The 24,606-nt window shown below is 52.5% G+C and overlaps 1 protein-coding gene across 20 annotated transcripts in view; it reads left to right on the top strand.

Moving 5' to 3' along the window:
* Window positions 1–24,606, top strand: part of Mcf2l (MCF.2 cell line derived transforming sequence like) — a 133,044-nt gene that overhangs the window by 96,209 nt on the left and 12,229 nt on the right. For 19 of the 20 annotated variants that reach the window (XM_050137438.1, XM_050137439.1, XM_050137437.1 and 16 more), the window contains 15 exons: window positions 1,269–1,359; window positions 9,467–9,586; window positions 12,379–12,495; window positions 13,025–13,174; window positions 14,087–14,211; window positions 15,624–15,738; window positions 15,926–16,045; window positions 16,431–16,622; window positions 17,025–17,216; window positions 17,857–18,016; window positions 18,919–18,992; window positions 19,213–19,289; window positions 20,772–20,838; window positions 22,132–22,247; window positions 23,073–23,142. In XM_050137438.1, the coding sequence (XP_049993395.1) occupies window positions 1,269–1,359; window positions 9,467–9,586; window positions 12,379–12,495; window positions 13,025–13,174; window positions 14,087–14,211; window positions 15,624–15,738; window positions 15,926–16,045; window positions 16,431–16,622; window positions 17,025–17,216; window positions 17,857–18,016; window positions 18,919–18,992; window positions 19,213–19,289; window positions 20,772–20,838; window positions 22,132–22,247; window positions 23,073–23,142 (1,786 nt within the window). Of the gene's footprint in view, window positions 1–1,268; window positions 1,360–7,126; window positions 8,918–9,466; window positions 9,587–12,378; window positions 12,496–13,024; window positions 13,175–14,086; window positions 14,212–15,623; window positions 15,739–15,925; window positions 16,046–16,430; window positions 16,623–17,024; window positions 17,217–17,856; window positions 18,017–18,918; window positions 18,993–19,212; window positions 19,290–20,771; window positions 20,839–22,131; window positions 22,248–23,072; window positions 23,143–24,606 lie in introns of those variants that run through there. The other variant, XM_050137454.1, reaches the window with a different exon arrangement.

Genomic DNA, 24,606 nt, shown 5'->3' with positions numbered 1-24,606 from the left:
CCCACTAACTGTTAACCAGTACTGAAAATTCAGCAAAGGCCTGTGTAGAGCTGCTCAGAAACCCCATATGCTACCTCAGGGGTGTAGGTGCCTGTATCACCCAGGCCAGAGCAGGACTGGAGGGCTACTCTGTCTCCACCTCCTCAGGCACTAGCCCAGCAAAACCAGCTGGGCAGGTGAGTGGGTCCCCAGTTCTGTTGAGCTACCAGCAGCAGAGAGGAGAAAACCACTTGTACTTGGGCATTTTATCAGGAGTATTTTGCATGTCATCGAACACATGGAGTCCTTCATCCCCCGCCCCTCTCCCGTGTACTGGATGCTTGACTGCACACTGGTGTGTGCTCTGCAGACACAGATTACTTCCTGGGACTCAGAACGGTCTATTAATGGAGTTGCAGCATGCAGGGTTTTGCCGACTGCATAATTTATAGCGCACTGTAGAATTCTGACTTTCCCTTAAGTGCATAAATGGCTTGCTGAGATACGTCCGTGGATTCGGAAATCAGGCCTTCCGAGCCAGTGCCTCCAGCAGCCTGTCTCATTCCTTTCTGCTGAGGATTGGCTGGCAGCAGTGGCTGCTGGCACCGCACAATTGGCTTGGATGTGAAATTAGCCAACAGAAACAGGCCTCCTACTTCCCCCGCTTCCACCCCATGACTCAGGCTTCTGCCGCCAGACTGAGCTGAGCGACTCGGGGCATGCTACACAACTGCACGATGCTGCCCTGCCTTAATCACAGATGTCGCTGCTGCGGAGGGCGAAAGCTCGTGCCTCACACCCTGCAGACATCAGGGAGCCCTCACAAGCCTTGGAGATTTTCACCCAAAATCGTGATGTCATCAGGAGCCATTTTTTAATGTGGCTGAACACGGGACCTCAGATGCTGGGACTAACGTGATGTACGCGTCCTGAAGCTTGTTTGGGATGGCTTGACCGGCTGCCCGTGCAGAGAGACGTGGCTTGGCCCTTGCCGTGCAGTGAGATGTCACTCTGTTCCAGAAGGAGGGGCTTCTGCTGACCCGTGAATCGACGCTGAGAAATAAACAAGATACTGAAAATATCTGTTCTTCTTTACATAGAACAGTCCTGGGGAGTTCAGGGTGGGGCTGCTCGGGCCTTCGGAAGCCTGCTCCTCTGCTGAGACCTCTCTCTGGCATGCACGTTGGCTTGCAGTGCAGAGATGGCATGGGACAGTGGGGTCACCGAGGTGTGTGGCAGCCAGGTTGGCCACCAGCACGTGCTGACTGAAAGTGTTTCTCCCATTTCAGTTTGCAGGATGCTGGCATTGGATTCATCTTGGTCATAGACCGAAGGCAGGACAAATGGACCTCCGTGAAGGCATCGGTCCTGCGAATAGCCGTGAGTACCTCACGGGGCGGGCTCTCTGCGATCCTTGGGGGTGGCAGTTCACTGCTCTTCTTTCTAGTCTGTGTGGAAGATGGGGGATTCAAGTGGCTAGCAGTGGACCTAGCCTGGGGTAGGCTGAGCCATGCCAGCCCCAGAGGGCCTCTGATCTCTGGGCATGTTCATTTGTTATGATTTTCTCAATAATGGATCATAGAAGTTTTGAGCAGAAAGGATTCTGAGCATGTTAGTCTTCAGGCTAGAAGTTAGACACTGAATCCACTCGTCGTTTCTAAGCAACTAAGGCAGTCCACATGGGGCTGTTGATCTTTAATATTAGTCCTGAGATGTGTTGGTCCTTGCTACCAAGCCCCCATAGCAGGCACAGACCCTCACTGTCAGGGCCTGTCTGCAGCCCCCGCCGTAAAGTCACAGGCAGTACTTGCTGGCATTTTCAGGCTGCAATTACCATTTCAGAGCAGTAAGACGGAGGCCACAGAAATCTTATTTCCACAGCTGCTCCCCACCCACAGACTTAACACAGACCCCTTCTTCCAAGACGAGCTCACCCACACTTGCCGTCTCCACCTGTCACCCATAGCGTTGTGAAGGACCCATAGTTTGGCTGTCCGCTAGCACCGTGGCTCTAGGCTGGGGCTGGTTAACTGCTCCTCACGTCTCCGGGAAGTTAAATGGTTTCAACTTCTGGCCTCCTGCTCTGGGTCAGAAATTCATTGTTGACTTTGGGTTTCCCCCACCTGGGGGCTGCTGTGATGAGGATTGGTGGCCACAAGCAACCCATTAAGATAAATTAGAGGATCTGTGTCTACGGTGACTCCTGCAGCCTACAGTCTGGGTGCAAACCTGTCCCTCACTGAACACCATCCTGTAACCACCTTGTACACTTCTGCAGGGTGCCTATGAGTGAGCAACTCCCATCTCCCTGTTTCCACCAAGTCTTCCTGCCACCATTGATGGAATAATAATATCACCTGGTGGGGGTCTCACACTACACAGGGCCATCACACAGATAAGTCCTGGAACAGGGTCTGGAAGGTGCTGCTGGTGTTCCCTCAACTGTGACTGTGTCCACACCAGGTTTCCAGCCTTGTGGATTTGCACAGGATGCTGTGACAGCTGCTCCACATCCGGTAGCAGGGCCAGGTCGACTTGTTGCCAGGACAGGGCCTTTGGAGTGGATCAGTAGTCCTGGGTTGACGCCATCAGGCTCCTATCCATCCTGGCATTGCAGCACCGTTCCCTATCCCCCCATCCCCCCATGCCCCCTATCCTCTCATTCCCCCCTCCCCCCCCTCCCGCCAGCTCTTCCATCCGTGTAGAGAAGCCGTGGAGACAAGTTTTGTCAATGTGGGTGGCAGGAGTCAGGATGGCTCTGACTTCTGGTCTGATGAGACCAGGTCCTCAGAACCTTCCTTCACATGCTTCTACCTGCCCTGCCGCTACCCAGCAGCCACCTGGGCAGCCTCGTTTACTCACTCTTGCTCATACCTACTCAGAGCCGAGGTGCCTTTCTCCATAGCTCCTGGTTCACGTCTTCCATGGAGGTACAGCTGTGCACCTGCGTGGGGCCAGCATGAGCATGGGTTTTGCACACCGGTCACCTGTACTCACCTGGTCCGGTGAGACTGTCTCTCACACACGGGGGGGGGGGGAGTATGTTTTTTTTTAATTACATTCATTAACTTATTGGGCACACTGCTGTGGCGTGTGTGTGGAGGTCAGAAGCCTGTGGGGGATCAGCTTTCCCTTCTAACCCGTGGTCCCTGGGAACCTTTACCACTGAGCATCCGTGTTTTATCTAGTGGGTTACTCCCAGGTTTGACAGTGTGTTTCCAAATACAAAGTATTTCCCAGGAAACACAGAAATTACATTTTAAGACTGAAGCAGTCCTCTGAACCTGTCCCACATGCAGCATGGCCGCAGCTCACACCCCGGCATGGGCTGGGCTCCTCTTGTCTGAATCCCTGAGCATGAATTTAGCTGAGTTTAGAACAAGGTGGGTTTCTGAGCAAGCTGACTCATCTCTCAAGCTTTGCTTTGGAAAGAGTTTGACTTTTATATCCACACGGTCCTTTGTTTTCTTTGTTGGTATTGCCTGTTTTTGAGTCGGGGCCTCGATCTATAGCAAAGTGGGGTCAAGGCTCTTGACCTCAGCCTCAGCCTCCCCTACACCGGAGTTGTAGGCGCACACCGCCATAGCATGCTTTGGCTCTTACACTAAAAAAGAGGAAGTGTTTTGCCTATGACTCTTAGCGCTTGCTGGTGTTAGTCTGCAAGTAGCAGAAGTCGCCATTCACAGTAGCAGAAGCTGCTGTGAATCCTCTTTGATCGCTAGCGCTTTCTCATTAGTAGACGTGACTGAGGGTATAACGCATGCCCCGCAGGTGTTCTGAGCAGCTGCTGTAGGGCCAGACCTGTGCGAATAACAAGGGAAGTGATCCAGGAGTGTACGGACGTGGAGTTCGGGAGGAGAGGTTGCCCCAAGGGTACTGGGGATGGCAGGCAGTGTAGGAAGGAACTGAGATCCTGCAGTGTGGGCAGGACCTTCAAGCCAGTTTGTTGCTGTCCTAGGACTGGGCCCACCTTCCTGTCTGACTAGGACCCCTGGAGAGGCTCTCTGAAGGGGCTGCTGCTCTTGTGAATATAGCCCAGGGCAGGGGCAGGAAGAAGGAAGGTCATGTGCGTCTCCTGGTGGAGAGAAAGTCCGGTTATTCTTGTGATGAGGGGTGCAGTCTCAACCTCACCAGCCAAAGCCCAGGGAAGGGTGACAAACTAGGAAACGAGGCTCTGTTCAAGGGGTTCAGCTGTCTTCCTTTGAGTCTCTGGCATCAGTCATCTGGCCAGGGTCACCTGGCCAGGAGGCACCGTATGAGAGCCTCTCCAGGGGTCCTAGTCAGACAGGAAGATCTGTTCCTGGGAATGGAGCTGGGTGTGGGGAGGCCGTCCAGGCCCTGTCCACACACTATACATCCTTGTGGGGGCAGACCAAGACAGCCTCCATGGTCCTGGCTTTAGAGTGTGGCCAGAAATAGCTGCTGTGGGCACAACACCCAGACTAGGGCGCTCTGCTAATCACTAGGTTTTCTTGTCCAGGTAATGTTAGGGAAACTGCTGCTTAGCATCAGATACAACCAGCCAGGCCCCCAGGAGGCCATCCAAATAGGCCCACTCGGGGGTGCCACCTCAGGGTGCCACAGAAGCAAGGAGGCCGAAGGGGCTTCTCCCTCCTGCCGCTTGGGCTCCTGCTGAGCCACACTTATGTAAGCCTCGGGATGGCTGCTATTCTTAGCCACCATCTGTGCTACCTCGTGAGTTGGCGTTTCCTCCTTCGGGGTGATCTTTTTCTTTTCTGATGCCTTCAGTTTGGCTTAGACCTAAAAAAAAAAAAAGAAAAAAGAAAAGAAAAGAAAAGAAAAGAAAAGAAAAGAAAAGAAAGGAAACCGGAGGAGCCCAAAACCCAATCTCCCTAAAGTCAGAGTCCCAGTGCTTCTGTCCAGAGTAAAGTGTGTGTCCATCTATCTGCCCGTGTGTGTAAATGCTCCGAGTTCCTGGGCTCCATCCGTGAGCGAAGACAGAAATGGCAGGCCCAAGCTGAGACACCTCCTCACTGATGAGTAATTGGCTCCAAGTTTTGAGGAGCCATCCTCACAGGGATACAAACCCCTGAGTAGATGCTTTTAGGAGCTCTGTCAATACCTCACTGTCCCCTACCATACACTGTGTGTTTCTGCCTGTGTGTCTCATGGGTGTGTTACAATTGAGGGCACTGTCGTGGAGTGTACACATTTGTGCTCATAGGTAGCCTAGTTTAAACTAGATATATGCTCTAGCATGTTTTACTCAAGGAAGTTGATTCTGTGTCTGTGTATGTATGAACCTGTCTGTGAGAGAGAATGTATTTATTATGTATGAGTGAGTGAGGAGACCAGAGTTTAAGGTCACGTATCTTCTTCAAGTGCTTTTCCACCTTACTCTTTGAGACACAGTCTCACCTTCCTAGATCTGGATGGCGGGCGGGGGGGTGGGGGAACCTTGGACTTCCCACAGGGCTGGGAACCCTGACTGCTCTTTGGACTGGAGACAGAGGGAGAGGGAGAAGGGAGGAGAGGGGAAGGGAGGAGGTGAGAATTTTTAATAATAATAATAAAAAAGATGTTTGTATAAAGAGATTTGCACACAGGTGCACACATACATGGGCACATGCAAAGGTGTGTGTGCACACATAACAGTTCATGGACACTTATGCACACACATGTACATAGACCCACCTGCACCCATATATGGGCATATTTGTACACACAGATGTGTGCCTGGATATATAGCCCCACACATACATACATATATGCACATAGATACACAAACACACATGCACAAAGGTACATGCATGTATGTGCCACACACACATATGCTGACTCACCTGCACATACATACCACACTGCTTGCTGAGACCATTTGAGAATGCTTGCACCATTGTGATAAGTTATCCACACATTCTCAGCTGTGTGTCCACTGAGAACAGAACTGTACGTGTGTGTGACCGTCATGTGTGTCCACTGAAAACAGCACTGTGCAGGTGTGTGACTGTCATGTGTGTCCACTGAGAACAGAACTGTACGTATGTGTGACCGTCATGTGTGTCCACTGAGAACAGCACTGTGCAGGTGTGTGACCGTCATGCACGCTGACAAAGTAATGCCAACATTATTGCAACCACTGAGACAGTAAAAGTTGTCTGTAAACTCGGGGGTATATTATTGAAACTTTATTTCCTAGTGAACTGTGGTTTCAGATTCCCCATCTCTCAGAAATGCTTTTTATGTCTTCTACTAAAATCCAAGGTCGGTGACAGGAAGGACACATCCAGTTTTGCCACTTCAGCGGTCAGTTTGCGTTTCATGTTAGGTCCTGTGGTGTTGATACTTGTGACGGCTGGAAGCCAGGGCTTTGTAGAAACCCTTAGCTTGGTGTCTGTGTGTCCAGCTTCAGCTAGTCACCGCAGCAGGAGCCTCTAGCATTGGCTACAGGACACTCATGCATCCATCAGGTCAAGTCCCTGACTTCTCCGCTGGCAGGTGCCTCCTCTGTTTGTGACTAGCATGTCATGTTATCTATGGTGATCCTCTGGGGCTCACCAGCAGCCTCTTCCCCAATACTCTTCCTGCCTGTGTCTGAAGCCGTGGGGATTCTTCAACCCTTACCTACATTGAGGGTGTACTGGTGTGTTGTTTTGTGAATGTCTTCCCTGTGTAGCCTTGTGCCAGGTGGTGTTGGGTTGTCCCTCCCCCACACTTCTGGTTCCCACTCGGCCTGCACCGAAGTCTTTGCAGCTGTGCCTGCCCATCGGCGATTAGATGACTCCATACTCTGCCTGGAGGGGCACTGCTGAGAGAAATCGGGGTTACAAACTGAGCAGAATAGGGTGGACAATGCCTTTCCGCTCACAGTGTGAGCGTTGTAGTCCCCTCTAGGGGAGCTGTGACAAGAGCCAGCTGGAGCTTCTGGACTGCAGAGCAGAAAGAACAGGTGCAGGCACCTGCTTGAGGTGGGGTGGGGACAGGAGAGCCAGCTGCTTCCCTGACAGTATCACATTGTCCCATTTTCCTGACAGCTCCCGACATAATGTCTCCTGAGTTTGCACAGTAGGGTCCATGTGTTTGTTTTCCCAGGTCCGTGAGGATGTGCTGCGTGTCACCTGTGGGAAGCACAGCTGGTGGCATGGTGATGCCAACCCACCCTGAGATCTCAGGCCCAGAGGCCTTGGGATTCATTAACACTGGTCTCATGCATCTCCTTTGGCTGGTGTCTGTGAACCCTCATCATAGGCGCCACCGCCAGCGTTTAGCTTCTCGAGAGGAACCTCAGACTCAGGCCCAGGGTTTTCTGGCTGGTTAACACTGAGATACAAACTTTGATATGTTCACATTAACTTTTGTTTGTTGGGTGCTGTCAGACAAGAGCACATCAGGCTGGGCACAGCGCATCAGGCTGGGCACACCTCACGCGCACAGAGCACCAGGCTGGGCACACATCACGCGCACAGCACATCAGGCTGGGCACACGTCACGCGCACAGCGCATCAGGCTGGGCACACGTCACGCGCACAGAGCATCAGGCTGGGCACACCTCACGTGCACAGAGCATCAGGCTGGGCACACCTCACGCGCACAGAGCATCAGACTGGGCACACCTCACGCGCACAGAGCATCAGGCTGGGCACACCTCATGTGCACAATGGGAAATGAGTGATATTTCTGTTAGATAAGAACTTACTGTCATTTCACAGTTCACAATTTTCGAGTATTTTACAAAACACCAATATCAAATTCTCATCTGTCTAACCTGTTTTAGAAGCGAAGGTTTTATTTTAGCCTTTCCGCAGTTTTAAACGCCAGTGGTTGGTTTTACAGCAGAGAATATTTACTGCTGGTGGCCTTCACAATAGGTGTTTGCACGCATCCTTAAAAACCTCTCCCACATGGCTTGCATTTCTTTTAATTTTTATACAACTATTTAATATGAAAATTCAATAGCTTAACAGAAACTAAAACAGCTTAAGGAAGAGAAAATGGCTTCCTGTGAGACTGAAGGTCACCTCTGGCCAGTGGCAGTCTCATGGGAGGAGCCTTGTATCTATTACAAGGTGCAGGTGTTGTTGATCTTTTAAGGGTCCAAGCGTTAGCCTTCCCTACAGAACCAGTCTTCTGGGAGGTGTGAGTCTGGGTGACAAAGCTAATTGAAGTTTACAGAAGAGTGATTCATTGTCACCCCAAGGAAAGCTGCCTGCCCTGACAGTGTCTCCTTAAATAGTGGTGTCCAATTTCACAGAGAGGACAAGTCTGGAAGCCCTTGTGTTAAGTAGCCCAGAATCTGCCCTCAGCTTCTGCCTTTGCAGGGCTGTGTTCTGTCCTTGGTCTGAGCACTCACCCTCTCCCAGGGCACCGGTGACAAAGCCCAGTTACTGGCATGGGCATGGCGTATCCTGAGGGAGCTGCGGACACACGCTGGGCACACCTCATGCGCACAGAGCATCAGGCTGTGGACAGCGGCATGTCTCGGCATCCTTGCCATGGCAGGGCCGAGGGCAGCCTGGTCACCAGGGCAAGAGCATGAGTGGGAGGGTGTGGCCCACAGCAGGGCCCTCAGCGGTTCCCAGCACCCTGTTCCCTTATCCACTCAGGAAGAGGCCTGACCAGGCCCCTGTCTCTCAGCATGCCTCTGACCAAAAGTGACGTAGCAGGTGATGTGAACATCACCATGTTGAAGGTCCTGTGAGGACCAAGGGCACGGGGTTCAACAGAAGATTTTCTTCCAGGGCAAGGCCAGTAGGAGGCCAGCTGCGAGTGATGGACGCTGATACGTGCTGTTCTGGGTGGGAGGTCAGCTGTGGGTACCACATGACCAGACTCACTCCCTCATCCTGTGGAATGAGGCAGGCATCGCCTTCACTTCCCACTTCGCATACAGGAAAAATGGAGGCAGTAACTTATTCAAGATCAAAGACCTCGCAAGAGGCAAAGAATAACCAAACACAAAAAACCTAACTATCCAAGGGTATGCATTTGCATGTGCGTGCTGGGCGAGTTTATATGGATCTTGGTTTCAGCCACTCCACAAACGTATTTTCTTTCTTTTTTTTTTTTTGTTTGTTTGGTTTTTTTTTTCGAGACAGGGTTTCTCTGTGGCTTTGGAGCCTGTCCTGGCACTAGCTCTGTAGACCAGGCTGGTCTCGAACTCACAGAGATCCACCTGCCTCTGCCTCCCGAGTGCTGGGATTAAAGGCGTGCGCCACCATCGCCCGGCTTGCTTTTTTCTTTAATAAGTCCATAGTGCCCTGTGGCTGAAGTGACAAGGTGCCGTAGACGGGGTGGCTTGCACAAAAGAAACTTAAGTCTGTGATTCAGGTGCCTTACGTGTGGGAAGGCCCCGATACTGGGATGAGCAGAAGACCCTCACTTAACCCCTGACAACTAGAATATGCTTCCGCTGTTCAGTTTTAAACGGCAGCATCCCCCAGATGCCCACATTAGCTGCAGTGGCTGGTTGGTTCTGTGGCCTGGGCCACTCATAGCAAATGCTCCAAGCCCTCCTTCCGTTTCGCAGGCGTCTTTCCCAGCAAACCTGCAGCTCGTCCTTGTTCTCCGGCCCACGGGGTTTTTCCAGAGGACTCTCTCAGACATCGCCTTCAAGTTCAACAGAGATGACTTTAAGATGAAAGTTCCGGTGAGTGCTGAGCCTGTGCCTTTTGTTCTGCGTCAGCAGAACCAATCGGAAGAGCATTCTTGGAGCATGGTAAACTCTCAGGGAGTTACCTCCATTCTGTGGCCATAAGTATAATCCCACTCGATCTGCACAGCAGTTACACTTCCCTGTGTTCTGGTGGCAGAAGCTCTGTGCATTTGCCTTCCCTAAGTCCTGCCTTGCCCCAACTAGTGGTCTATACATACAAGGCCACTGCCTTGGATGAGTTCCCTGGGATAGCTCTGTCAGAATGCTGTAAGTCATGGGACAGTCCTACACTAGTTCACAGCACACCCCAATTGTTTCAGGGAAAAATGAAGGCTAATAAAGAAAACATGAGTATCTTCTGAGTCCTTAGGCAGAGCTTCAGCTGCCAGCCACACCGGTGCTGGGCCTCAGCCAGGAACAGCCCAGCAGGTAGTCCCTACCTTCTAGCCATGTCTCCAGCCAGCATGGGTCAGCCCCTTCCTATCATCCCCAGAAAAAGGACCCTAATCTTGATTCTACTCCCCCTCAAAACCCAAGGCTGCTGGGCAGGCGTGGCGCACGTCTTTAATCCCAGCACTCGGGAGGCAGAGACAGGTGGATCTCTGTGAGTTTGAGGCTAGCTTGGTCTACAAGAGCTAGTTCCAGAACAGCTAGGGCTGTTACACAGAGAAACCCTATCTCGAAAAAACAAAAAAGAAAAAGAAGACAAAACCAAGACTCTATAGAGTTCCTGAAAGCCCACACTCCACAGTCAGTGAAACTCAGCCATGACCTGTGCACCCAGGAGTTGCCAGAGAACAGCCATGTGAGTTCATTTCTTTTTCACAAAGAGAACAGGAGCACCAGGGCCATTGCCAGGCTGTGTGATTCCCCTGCAGTGACACCCTTGCTTTTGGAAATGGAAGAATCTGGGCTGGTTAGCAGTATTGTCTGCTGTGTCTCGGTATTTAGGTGGCACATACCCTCATTCCATACTGTCTAAAGCCACTTGTCCATCCCCCATAACAAATACCTGTTCTCTGCCCCAAACAGGCTAGAACCCTTCTCTGAGCAAAACAGGAACAGTGTAGTCTGGGTTCCTACCCCACTCAATCCTGTCTCCACAGCAGTCTTCCTTGACGTGGCCCAAGGCCTCAGAGGTGACTGTGACTCTGAGAGTCACGTCTTGGTAGATCTAAGCATATGGCCCCAGGTCTGTGGGAAGATACTGCACCTCATGTCTTGAGGCATCTCTGTCTGGACAACCCATTTCTTAGACCTAGTTAAGGCCAGAACCACCCAGGGCAATCGCTCACCCAGCTAGAGGTTCGAGTCCCGATCCGAAACTAGACGTGGGAGTTGTGTCCCTGACTCTTGCCCCAAACCCTGCGGATGCTTGTAGTAACAATGCATCCCTCCCTCTTGTGATCAGTTGACCTCAAGGTGCCAGGCCCTTCTCCACCTCCAGCAAGTGAATCGCACTAATAACAGCTTTCCTTGCCTCTGAGCATCATGGGAGATGAGGTTGAGGTCATCTGTGATGGTGTATGGCCTCTTTTATAAACTCTTCTGTAGTATTATGTTAATAGGTGTCAAAAGCAGGTCTCCAGAAACTGTTATGGCACCTGCAAGCTCACAGACCAATCTTAGATAAATTCAAGAATTAGCGAAGGACTTGACTTTTAGAAAGTCTCTGATGCTTCTCCACTGTACTGACCTCAGGCAAGGGAGCTCTCTAGGAGCATGCCTGGGCTCCTAGGCTTCTCTGCTGCGGTGGGAAATGCATAGCACATGCACACGTGTGTGCGCGCGCGCGCGCACACACACACACACACACACACACACAAATGCGCATGCGTGTGTGCACGCACATGCCCCAGTACTAAGGTTAAGGAAGGAGGTGGCATGCTTCCTTGGATCACCTAATCCTTCTTTGGCTTACTGGCCATGAGCCAAGGTTGTTTGGCAGCATGTGGAAAAATTTATTAAAAGAACCAAGAGAAAATGGGACAGTTCTGTGAGAACTGTTTCCTAGCTCAGACTGAGAGCCTGACACTTCTTTACCTTCGGTCAGGACTTAGCATCATACTGCTTCTCGGCAGTGTGAATAGTTCCTTGCTGGTGGCCAACCCACGGGTGGGAAGGTTCCCAGCAACCCTGACTTCTGCCCAGCAGCCGCCAGGAGCATTTCCTCCATTGTAACAAGCCAGGTCGTCTCCAGATGAGCCCCCACCTCATCCCAGTGTTGAATAATATATGTCATGGCATCAGATGGCATCTGCACCCAGCCGCTGGAAGACCGCTCTGAGTACCTCTCTGGCAGCTTACAAAGTCTATATTTTTATCTAAAACACATGGGCAGAATAGCCTTCAAAATGACAAGAGAAAGATGAACTCGAGCCATGCAGGAAGAGCCCGGCTGGCCGCTGCTACCACACCAAGTAGAACGTCTTCAGAGTTGTCAGTCAGCCTGAGGAGATGGGAAGTGCTGAGCTGATCGTCATCAGTACCTAAAAGGATGCTTGTGTTCTCAGCAGGAGCAAGCACAAACCGGCTTCTTAGGAAGCAGAGCTCTAGTTCCTCCTCATACCAAGCTCCCCTTGCCAGAGAAGGTGCTGACAGCCATTGGTTATCTGTGACAGGCCAGGTATCCTATGCAGGGTTTGCTCATGCCCAGTGGCCTCACTGGGTCCTCACCATCACCCAGTGAGAGTCGTCATAACGTGCCTGTCGTGTAGACAAGGAAGCCAGAGCTATGTTTGGAGTCCAGGGCAAGCTGCCTGGTGACGATCCCCTCTCTCTCATAGGTCATGATGCTAGGCTCAGTGCCAGAATTACACGGCTACATTGACAAGTCACAGCTGACCGAGGACCTCGGGGGGACCCTGGACTACTGCCACTCCAGGTGGCTGTGCCACCGCACAGTGAGTGGACCGGGCGCTATGTCACCATATTCTCACTAGTTCATAATTAACCCAGCGGAATTCTTTTCACATGACAACACTGCCTTTTAAAATACATGCTCACTGAAGTTTCTTCCCCAAGAATGAGGAGATGGTCCCAGTAGACCTTAGTCATTGTAAAGAAATAGCATGAGTAATAACCCCGGGCGTGGCTTTCTGGGCTTGGAGAAGAAGAAAAAAAAAAAACCTACCAAGCCCTATGTCGTTGTGGTTTCCGACACTCACAAGTCTCCTAACTAGGAGGTGGAGGCAGAGACCCTGAGCCGAGAATGACCCTGGGTGGCAGGGACATTTCCAAAGCCTTCTTGGTACGTTTCTGAGGGAAGCCCGAGGTTGAGACACTCCTGGGAAGGTATTTGCTGGCACACTGTGTCCACAGGGCTTGGGGGCCACTCTCTCCTTTCCAACGACAGTCATGGTATCAGCTTTCAGGGCTGCAGGCTGCGGGCTGTGTGCAGGATTCTGTGACTGTCTTCTCCCTTCTCCTAAGGCAATCGAAAGCTTTGCCCTGATGGTGAAGCAGACAGCCCAGATGCTGCAGACCTTTGGGACTGAGCTGGCAGAGACAGAACTGCCGAACGATGTCCAGTCAACCAGCTTGGTGCTCAGCGTTCACACAGAGAAGAAGGCGAAGGCGAAGGTGGGTACCGTTTAGGGACCCAGGTTCTGAGCAGGGAAATGCGATACTAGAGGCAAGATGTCAGGTGAGTTGCCGCACGGGAAGACCAGGGGCAAGCAAGTCTCTGAGACGCTAGAGATACTGAGAACTGACTGTAACTGTTTTTCAAAGCTCCAGAAGTGAGCCCTGTTGAAACGTGTTGTGTCCATGGGCGGCACCCCTCAGCCCAGAAACCCCAAAGGGTTTCAGAGTCTCTAAAACCAAGACCAGAGCAGTTGCCGATGGCTGTGCACTGTGGGAGGTGGGGGGACGGGGAACAGCTCCAGTGTAACCAGACAGGGTCTCCACCCTGGTTCCTCTCACCAGTGACTGGTGAGGTTATGGTTGACTTGCTGCTCCCAGCACCATTGTGCTACCAACTCACATGGCTCTCTAGGGCAGAGACACTCTCCATCACGGGCCGTAGATATCTGCATGACTGGTGGCGTTGACAGCGGGGTTTGGGTGGCTACTGTGTGTCCTAAGGGTGGTGCTCCATCTCTGCCATGTGTGTCACCCACTCCTTAGAAACAGACTTTTGCCTGCACAGCAGGGCCAACTCCAGGAGAGGGATGGTTAGAAAGCCTGGTTTCCAGTTTCCTTTTGACCTTATTCCCGTGTCCTGAGTGTCCTGTAACCCTAGCTTTGTGGCAGCAAGCAGGAGTGTGGCAGTTTATATATGTATATAATTTAATTCTTTGAGAATCTCATATATGTGTGCAGTACACATATACAGTTGGCAGTTTTCAATGCACTCTGTGGTCAGACAAAAGGGTCAGTTTGCACCCACAGGGCATCGTGCCCCCGTCCCAGGCTGTCCCCACTTACTCAGTGTTGAGACCTGAGCCCAGCTAGCTGGCTGCACTACAGGCCCTGTGTGCACTCTCTCTGCAGGAGGATCTTCAGTTGGCACGGAAGGAGGGGAACAGCATCCTTGAGAGCCTCAGGGAGCCACTGGCGGAGAGCACGTCCCACAGCGTGAACCAGGACCAGCTGGACAACCAGGCCACTGTGCAGAGGTAAGGCCTGCACCCTCCTGCCCTACCTTGCCCTGGCCTGACTTCTGCAGGTACACAGCCATTGTGAAGGCATTAGACTAATACCCAAGGTTGTTGCAACAGATCCCAGCAGCTAGCCTTCTGGCTCATTTCCCTCTCGGGCTTGGAGTGGACCCCAGCACCCATGATAAAGGGGACGGGAATCGAGAGCAGACAGTCTCACAGACAGGAAAACGCTGGGCAAGCAGCAGCCCCTTATACTCCAATGGCTCCTATATCCCCAGTGAGTCATTATAGGCAGGAGAGCGGTTCCCGTACCTGTGTTCCAGCCTTGTGCAGGCATCTTATGCTCGCAATAAAGGATCCTGTCTGTATTTCTCACTGGTTCCCCGTGTTTATAGCGGAGCACAGGACAGTGCCGTCAGTCAGTGTCTGTTGGTGCTCCCCAATACTTTGGCATATCTAGAGCCCCACATGCCTCGTGGCTTTATATCCTCACCATGCTGCAGGCTAGATGGCTGCCGTTCCCACCTACAGGACAGACTCAGAGCACCTGTGTGGACAGAACTTGCCCAGAAACCCAACAATAGGCAGCCAGGCTCTTGGCTCTTGGCTTTCGCTTGATTTTTTCCCACATGGGTCGTGGCTGTATGCACAGCAGGCATGTTGTATTGGGAGCGTGGGCACCAAGGCACATGGTAGGGCACTAAGGCTCACTAGCAGGAGATCTAGGCAGGTCTACCCTGGGGAATTTATCAACTCCACCAACACTAGGAGAAGGGACGGGTAAGGTGGTGCTGCTTGGTTCTATTTAGAGTCCCTTAGCAATCCGTAATCCTGGGGTAAGAGTGAGGGTGGCAGACACCAGCTCTAGAGCTGGACAGCAGACTGCACCCTGGCCCAGGTGGTCAGCAGTAAACACAGTGGCCTTTCAAAAATTGATCATGCTTGCCATGCAAATATGAAAACCTGAGTTAGGGTTCTCAGTAAAATAGCCTGCTCATATTTGCCAGTACTGTGGAGTGGAGACAGGCAGATTCCTGGAGCCCACTGGCCAGCTGTTCTAGGAGAATTGGCCAGCTCCAGCTTCAGCGAGAGATCCTGTCGCAAATAACGAGATGAAAAGCAACTGAAGAAGATACCTGGTGTCAACCCCTGGTACACACACACACACACACACACACACACACACGCGCGCGCGCGCGCGCACGCACATGTGTGTGCGCATGCATTCGCAAACAGAGTTCTGTGTAACACAGGTTGGGGGGCTTGTGATCTTGTCTGAAGTGCATCTCCCTCATGTCTCTGAACTGAGGACCCTAGGAGTCAGCGACAAGGCCAAGACATCGCAGGAAAGCTTGTCAGGGAGACCCTTGTGTACCCTGGGAGGCACAGTCTCCCTCATTCCTGTCCCCTCTTCCTCTCTCACTCAGGCTCCTGGCCCAGCTGAACGAAACTGAGGCTGCCTTCGATGAGTTTTGGGCAAAGCATCAGCAGAAGCTGGAACAGTGCCTGCAGCTGCGGCATTTTGAGCAAGGTTTCCGGGAGGTGAGTGTCTGGGCCGCGAGGTGTGGGATGCCGTCTTTCAGGAAGTGAGGATGGTGGGTCTGCCTGTAGGCCTGAGGACTTTGGCTGAGCCCTGATGGCCCCCATCAGCTTGCTGCTGTCGGGGATCCCAACCCTTCCCCTCCTGAATGAGACACAGGTGCTCCAAGTCAGTCTTCCTCTGCCTCAGGTCAAAACTACCTTGGATTCCATGTCCCAGAAGATAGCCGCCTTCACTGACGTTGGCAACAGCCTGGCACACGTGCAGCACCTCCTGAAGGACTTGACCAGCTTTGAGGAGAAGTCCAGTGTGAGAGTCCGGCATGGGTGGAAGGGGGGGTAGTCACAGCAGAGGGCGCAGGACATAAGCTCCTGTGGCACCTGAGGGGTACCATTGGCAGTGTGCGAGACCCCAAAGTGCCCTCCTCCACTCAGACATACATCCTATCTGCCACAGCCCCTTTGTCTAGATCTCTCCTTATTACCTGTGTTTACTCTAGACCAGGCCAACCCAATACCATCCTGACCTTCGGAAATTTGGCCTCAGACTGGCTTAAGGATTTGGTGAACTCAGTCAGCCATCACAGTTCACACACTCCACGTCCATCGCCCACTTCCAGTCCGACACCCATAGGACTATTACCTCATTTGTCTCTCCACATAGGACTAAACTGCTATCTTGACGTGTTGTGCAGGTGGCTGTGGACAGGGCCCGAGCTCTGTCGCTGGAAGGCCAGCAGCTGATTGAGAACAAACACTACGCTGTGGACTCCATCCACCCCAAGTGTGAGGAGCTCCAGCACCTCTGTGACCACTTCGCCTCCGAGATCACCAGGAGGAGGGCCCTTCTCAGCAAGTCCCTGGAGCTGCACAGCCTCCTGGAGATGGTAGGAAACCCAGCTGCACTTCTCTGAGCTAATGGGCCAAACCAGCTATTGTCCCTTACCAGCAAGGGGACAGCCAGAGCGCCCTCCCCTTTGCATCCTCTGTCTTGTCCGCTCAGAGCATTGGTCCTCACACACTCGCTTGTTCCAGCAATGATTTCTTAGGAGCAACCTCAGCTTAGGCTTGCTGTTAGTCCTATGGAGAGTTCAGCCCAGAAGCCCACTCAGTTTTGCAGACTCACGTCCCCTCTGGGCACTGTTTGTCTCGGTGGCAGAGAGCCTCCTATCCTGAGAGCACCATCAGTCAGGAGGCAGGAGCGGGAAGCACACAGCTCCAGCAGGCAGCCACACTGGCGAAGGACGGTGCCACAGGTCCTGATGCTGACAGCCTTTCTTTGTTTCCAGTCGATGAAGTGGTGTGACGAGGGCATCTTCCTGCTGGCCTCGCAGCCTGTGGACAAATGCCAGTCCCAGGATGGCGCCGAGGCCGCCCTCCAGGAAATCGAGAAGTTTTTGGAGACTGGCGCAGAGAACAAGATTCAGGAGCTCAATAAGATTTACAAAGAATATGAATGCATCCTCAACCAGGACCTTCTGGTAATGCCAGCGTGGGTACCCATCTGGGGCCTGAGAACTCACTCCATGGGATATTTCAAAGGGCATGTTTTTGAGTTGCAGGGCCTCACACATGCTAGGCAAGCCCCCTTTCAGTGAGCTATAGCCCCAACGCTTAAAGAACCCTTTGAGTAGGAGTTGGCGGTTGCTGGGTAGAAGTTCAGGGGTGGGGATTATGAAGTCCAGCCCTTCCTCCGTTGCAGAAGTTATTCTAACCATGCCACCATCTCCCCCAGCATCGCCTGGGATAGGTGTGATTTGTGGTGTGGCACTCACTGGAACCCTGATGGTGCCATAGTACTTCTGATATCACACCAAAGATGGGCTGGCTTCTCTTCGCCCCTCAGCCAGCTGCCCTAACTCTGCTTCTGAGTCAATAGGAAGAAACTGGTCCCTTTCCATGGCCGTCCTCTCGGAGCAGATGGCTCCCCGTCCTGCCATGGGTTGTCACACAGCTCTCGCTGTCTGACCCGAGCTGGTGAGCGCGCTGCACTGTTCACAGACACGTCCCACTCACCCGAAGCCGAGGATGCTGCACACACTGACACTCTCTGGGCATCAGGGTGTACTTTAGGGCCAGCACTGACCTTTGCAAGATCTCTCAGTAGCTATGTCGTTTCAGGAACATGTGCAAAAAGTCTTCCAGAAGCAAGAGAGCACTGAGGAGATGTTCCACCGCAGGCAGGCCAGCCTGAAGAAACTGGCAGCCAAGCAGACGCGGCCTGTGCAGCCTGTGGCCCCCCGACCAGAGGCGCTCACCAAGTCCCCCTCCCCCTCACCAGGTACGTGTGGCCCCTTCCTCCCAGGCAGCGTCTGAGGAGGCCAAACATGCCAAGTCTTGTCACTCTCCCTCCCTGTTCTCTGTGTCCCAGTCCACGGTCTGCAGCCTGCAGTCCAGGACTTATTCTCCTCTGCCACCCATTTTGGTTAATAAAGCTTCCCCGGAACCCAGCCCTGCTATACCACATGTCGTCAGCTCTGACTGCCTCTTTGCTTTGGCCACAGCAGAGCTGGGTCCTTTCCGCTGAATCTCGGTGACCTTCAGAACTGGAGACACCGACTGACACTTTAGGAAAGGTCCTCAGTCATTCCTTCTGACTCAGTTTCTCCCCCTCTCTCCATTATCTGCGCTGCTGCCGGAACTGTGCCCCTGGATCAGCCCTCAAGGCTGTCACTAACTGTGGAACCTTGTCTCAGACCCATGAGCTGCAAGGGAGTTGTGGCCCGCTAACTTCACCTTTGCCTAGAGACTTCCTCCTCCCTACATAAGGAGAGCGTTCTCCCTTCCACTCCGGGGCAGCAGCCCAGAGATGAGTAGGCTTGGGTGCCTCTGTGTGGTCCCCAGCTGCCATGAATGCCCTGGGGAAGCACCCCATTAGCATCTGTGGTGGAGGAGACCTGCCTGCTGGCCTGTGGAGAGATCCCCCTAGCCAGGAACTCAAAGGTTTTCAAGTGCCAGCGTGTTTTCTCCCTCTTGCCCACTGTCTCCCTGTCAGCTAGAACTGTTCTCATTCTTGAGGCTGTGGAGGCCCCAGACAGTGGCCCCTTCAGGTAGATCTCCATCTCTCACCCACGACCACTCCTTTCTTCTGTCTTTATTGCTATAGTCCTTTCTTCTCCCCGCCCCCCGCCCTGTACAGTTTTCGGCAGAGTTAACCCCCTTCTCTGCCTCTTTCTAAACTAGGCTCCTGGCGAAGCTCTGAGAACTCCAGCTCTGAAGGCAGCGCACTCCGCAGAGGGCCCTACAGGAGAGCCAAGGTGAGGCTCACCCCACGATTACCCCGCAGGTGTCAGTTGTCCGTAGCTGCAGCACGTTATCTCAGCATCCTCTGGTTGTAGTCTGTCCCTCTGGGTCTCCTGGACTGCGGGGCATCTACTTGCCCTCTCAGACTCCATCCAAGTGGGCCATGAGGCTGGGCAGTCGGCATCTGAGACAGGGCTTTCCATTCCCAAACCCACCGTGCTGTTCTCTCCTCAGAGTGAAATGAGTGAGACCCGGCAGGGCCGCAGCAGTTCCACCGGGGATGAGGAAGAGAACCTGGCCATCCTGCGCAGGTGAGTGACCACTCGTGTCTGGGTGTTGGCGACACAAAGATGACCAGCCACCCTTCTACCCAGACATGCAGAGCAGGAAGGAGTCTGGCACCGTGTGCGTGTCAACTGAAAACAAACACGTGGGCGTGGGACATACACACACACACACTCATTTGTCGGGGCTGGGCTGGCGACCACCTGAGCCCTTCCTGGGCCTCCTGCCACTGTTTTGCTCTATGGAAACTCATACCTGCTCACAAAGGCACCTGCAGAGGAGTGGGCTGAACGCTACGACATACTCAAGATAGGCACTCAGAAAGTCCCCACTGAAGCCTGCCTGTGCATCCACCTCTGGGTGTGTCGCTTCCCTCATGAAGTCTCTGAGCAGTATCCAGGCTAGGCAATGTGAACACAAGAAGTTAAAATCAATCGCACAGAAGGCAAAACACCCTGGGGTGGGGCAGTGGCATCCAGGAACTGGGGTCATGACAGCGGAATGGAAAGAAGTGATCAACCCTGTTCTGGGCTCGTTCTTGGCGTTTGCTCCAAATACAGTAGGGATAGAGCAGGGGCCCTCGGAAGCTCGTGAGCAGACAGCTGTGCACAGACAACTGGTTTCCAGATGTCCCCAGCAAGCTCAGCAGTGCCCCCCTTAGGAGATACAGACAGAGTGAATTATGGAACTAGAATACCAGCTGAAAGGGACATGAATTTGTCATTCCTGGCTTCTGATGGAAGATGACAAGCAAGAGGCAGAGAAGGGTAGAGAGAGAAGCTCCCAGGCAGGCGGCCCTTGCGCCCAGGCAGTTTGTGGCTGAGATGCAGGCCCAGGCTTCTTTGCTCTGCAAACCCAGGCTCACATGCGAGGCCTAGTTACTTGATTGTTGGCTTCTTTATAATCCATGCCCAGGTCTCTGTCCAGTAGCCCATGGGCTATGGCCTTTGTGGATGAAATGGACAGGTTGGCTATAGGTATTGGCAGGCGGTCCTTGTCTCTGAAAGGCACGAATGGCCGGATGCTTTGTAAGCCAGTCTTGATCTGCTTTGGGGCTCCACGAGTGCTGGGCACATTGCACGGCTGCAGAGAGTCACCACATAGCCATCGCAGGCAGGGTAGGAGCTGGCCCTGCTCCTGAAGAGCCATGCCCATTCAGAGGCTCTGGGGTGGGGGTGGGAGGTCTTCTTGGTAAGGATGTCCTGACAAGACTCCAGTGGCTTGTGACAGAAGCTTACTCCCCAGTGTGTGTGAAGGTGGCATCAATTTTGTGCAGATGGCCCCAGAAGGCCAGAAGGTGGCTAGAGGAATTGATCCCAGAAAGCAGGGGAAGCAGGAGGCCATTGTCAGCAGGGAGCCAGGGAGCCAGGGAGCCAGCTTCTCCCACAGCTCCCATACTGGACCAGGCCTCGATGCCATTTCTTCCTTCACAGACAAGTCTAGGAACTCAGTGAGTCCTGATGGCCATTCCCACGCTAACATGCTTGCTCTTCCATGTCCACCCACAGACATGTGATGAATGAACTCCTGGACACGGAGCGGGCCTATGTGGAAGAACTGCTCTGTGTCTTAGAGGTAAGGCTGGGCATGGGCCAGGCGGTAGGGTCGCTATCATACTATAATAGCTTCGTTTTTAAATTGTTGCTACGGTTAGGCCTGTTGACAAAGACAGATATTTCTAGTAACTCAGGAGACCAAGGTAGGAAGATCATAGGTACAAAGTCTACCTGAGCTATAGAGCAAGTTCAAGGTCAGCTTGAAGACGCCACCTCAAAAAGTGAAAAGAGCATTTGCCTGGCGTGTGCGTGGTCTTGGTTTCATTTCCAGCACCACCACCACTACACACATGCACACATATACACATGCACACACACACATATACACACATGCACACACATGCACATGTGCATATACACAAATACACATATACACACACATTATATACACACATGTCTATCACATATACAAAAGGTTTTTTTTTTTAAATGCTGCTTAGAAATCAGAACTTGCTGGGCAGTGGTGGTGCACGCCTTTAATCCCAGCACTTCGGAGGCAGAGGCAGGTGGATCTCTGTGAGTTCGAGGCCAGACTGGCCTACAAAGCTAGTTCCAGGACTGCAGGACTGCCAGGACTGTTACACAGAGAAAGCCTGTTTCAAAAAAAAAAAAAAAAAGAAGAAGAAGAAGAGGAGGAGGAAGAGGAGAAGGAGGAGGAGGAGGAGGAAGAAAGAAAGAAATAGAAATGAGGACTTACACCCACAGCAAAGAACATGAAAATGTTCACAGCTAGTCTGCTTGTATCCAGCCCAAACCAGAAACAGCCCGAATTCCATCAGCAGGAACAGTGGCCTGGCCTGCACAGGAGCAGATATATCGGCCACAGGAGCACTGCCCGTGCACATAGCAAACACAGGACCCACACGACCACAGTGACAGTGATTGGCATCACAGGAAATGGTGCGCACAGTTCTGTGGATGGTGTGGCGGTGCATCCCATCATCCTGGCTCTCAGAAGCTAAGGCAGAAGGCTCACCGTGAGTTCCAAGCCAGCCTGGGCTACATAATAAAGTCTAGGCCAGCCAGGGCTATAGAATGAGACCCTGCCTTATCTCCACTCCCACCCTCCAAAACAAGAGGATGAAGAAAGAGAAAGTTCAGAGCAAGGCAGGAGGGCAGGTCTGGAGTAATAGGATTTTGAGGAGGGGACACTGGGTCCTGAGTCTTCCTAGTAGTACAGGAAGTTAATAGACACATTGGATACACACACGTGCAGCATGGCCTCTTGCCTTGTGTCTTTTACACCTGGTTAAAAGGGTTAGGGAGGAGGATGGGAGCGTCTCCTGGCTGACTGCCTATTTCTTCCTTGCAGGGCTACGCCGCAGAGATGGACAACCCCTTGATGGCACACCTCATCTCAACGGGCCTGCAAAACAAGAAGAGCATTCTGTTTGGAAACATGGAGGAAATCTATCACTTCCATAACAGGTAGGCCCTCCATCGGGACATAGATACACATGGTGTCTATGGTCTCTTGCTTCTGATATGGCCCTGGGAAGTACTTGACCAGGAACAAATCTCTCCAGGGAGAGCTCACAGAGGGACATGGGCGCGTGTAGCAGGTGTCCATGATGCATTCTCCAACCTCCTTTGTGACCTCCTGTCCTGCTGGCTAGCACCCACAGTGGCCTGGTGACTGGCCAGCTGTCTACTGGGAGGACAGTGGTACTTCTGGGAGGACAGCAGTTCAGCCCTGATGTTTTCTTTTTAATACTTGGGAGCTCCAAAGGCCATGTCCTTTAGCAGGATTTCCAGATGTGCAAGGGAAGCAGCTGTCCACCCCATCCTCCTGCAGCTGCTCCTTTCCAAGAACATCTAGAGCCTTACCGTTAGCATCACTGAGGCTAGTCCTTGACTCAGCCCCACTGGACCCCATGCAGCCTTGTGTCCTGGGATCTCCCCAGAGGACAGATGCGAGTCAGTGTTTAGACAGGAAACACAGTGAGGATCTGGTGAGTCCCGGAAAACCCACATGCTCATGGCCGGCGTGTAGGGCCTCCAGAGTCTTCACGTGTTCAATCCCCTTTCTTCTCACCTCTGCCCCCGGAAGGGTAGCTCAGTATGAACTACAAGGCCAGAAATAAAGGGAGACAGCCTGGGCCGTGGGCACTGAGGAGCCAGGGATGGTAGTCTGCAGGCTCCCCGGCCAGATGGGGAGTCGCTGCCACCTTGTAATGAGATCGTTCAGGGTCTCTGGAAGACAGCGTCATCTGATTCCACTGTGTCCATCTCACTGGGAATCTCTCTCTGCAGAATATTCCTGCGGGAGCTGGAGAGCTGCATAGACTGCCCAGAGCTGGTGGGGAGGTGTTTCCTGGAGAGGGTACGTATCTCTGAGTGCATGCCTCATGGGCAGTGTATATCTCTTACCTCCAAGGAGCCCTGAGTGGACATTATGAAGTGGGGGAGGGCCTTGGTACCTCCATATCAAGGGCCATGGTAGCACCTTGCCTGCTTCATCAGAGCTGCTCACCAGATGGCTTCAGCTCCCCTGCAGCCCCCCGCAGCTGAAACCAGAGAGCACAGTGTCTCCAGTGTCATGGGAAGAGGAGAAAAAAGGGAATAGGATCATGCTTTGAAGGCTAATAACTACTTCAGCAAGAAAAAGACCATGAAGCTCAACGTTTGGGGATGAGGAAATCGCTGCTTCCGAGGCCTGATGCAGAACTTTCCTTGTGGACTAGTTTAGTTTTGTCTAAGCCTTGCTAGCTGGGCGACAGTGGAGTAGGCACTGGGGCTCTCTATCTATTTCCTCCCCCTTGGAATCATAGGGGTTTCCCTCAGAGGACAGTAGAGATGAGTTTAAAGAGAGCCGCGTGTGGAATGTTTAGAGCACAAAGAGTGGACCATACACATAGCTTCTCAACCCCATGGAGGATTGTCACGCTGAGCACTGTGACTGTGACTGTGAGATTCCCAGGTACAGGAGGGAGGCCACTGGCAGGAGAAAACAAGGCAATGTCACAAAATACAGAACAGGAGGAGCCTGGGGTACAGCTCAGTGGTAGAGCCCTTACCCAGCACATACCAGGTCCCAGGTTCCATCCCCACACTAAAGTGGAGAGTGGGCAGGAATTGGGTGCTGAAGTTCTAGTAAGTTGCTACAAGGGTAAGACATGGTGGTGCACACCTTTACACCTTCAACACTAGAAACTTAGGTGTAGTAAGTCTCTGTGAGTTCAAGACCAGCAAAGGATACATAGTGAGACCATCTCAAAGTAGAAAGAAAAGAAGGATATATGTTTGTCTGGCCATTAATGTGTCTCCAGAGTCCCAAACCTGAAGTGGTCATCATTCTGTAGGTCACAGGTTCCCAACCAGCAGCATCAGAGTCCCCCATGCAATGTTTACAACCCTCTATACTCCAGAACATTCTATTCTACCCTCATTCATACTCGAGAGCTATAGGAGTCCCCTGGAGATACCCGGGGTAATTTTGTTTTACTCTGAGCTCATGGATGCTCTTACAAAATAACTTAGAATGCTTCTCAAGTCTGTAGCACAGTGCTTGGGCCAAGCTCTGAAATTCCTCCTAGACAGTAGGGGTCTGTGTGGGTCCATGCTCCTGAACAGCTCCTCACTCTGGTGAGAAGTCAGCTGTGTGGAACTTATTCTGAGATAATGAAGAGGGAATTAGGACTAACAGAGCCCTAGGAAGTGACCTTCTGATGGGAGGTGTTGCCCAGCTGTCCAACAGTGAGGGTGGGGTGATCTGGGGTCAGAGAGGCCAACACTAGCAGAGGTGGGGAGCAGGCTGCCTTCTGTCTTTGGAAGTGTCAGTGTTCCG

Source organism: Alexandromys fortis, unplaced genomic scaffold (genome assembly GCF_014885135.2).
Source record: "Alexandromys fortis isolate MF-2015 unplaced genomic scaffold, M_Fortis_MF-2015_v1.1 scaffold_3, whole genome shotgun sequence".
Lineage (NCBI taxonomy): Eukaryota > Metazoa > Chordata > Mammalia > Rodentia > Cricetidae > Alexandromys > Alexandromys fortis.
The sequence above is the reverse complement of the archived record's forward strand: the minus strand, read 5'-3'. Positions and strand labels throughout refer to the sequence as shown.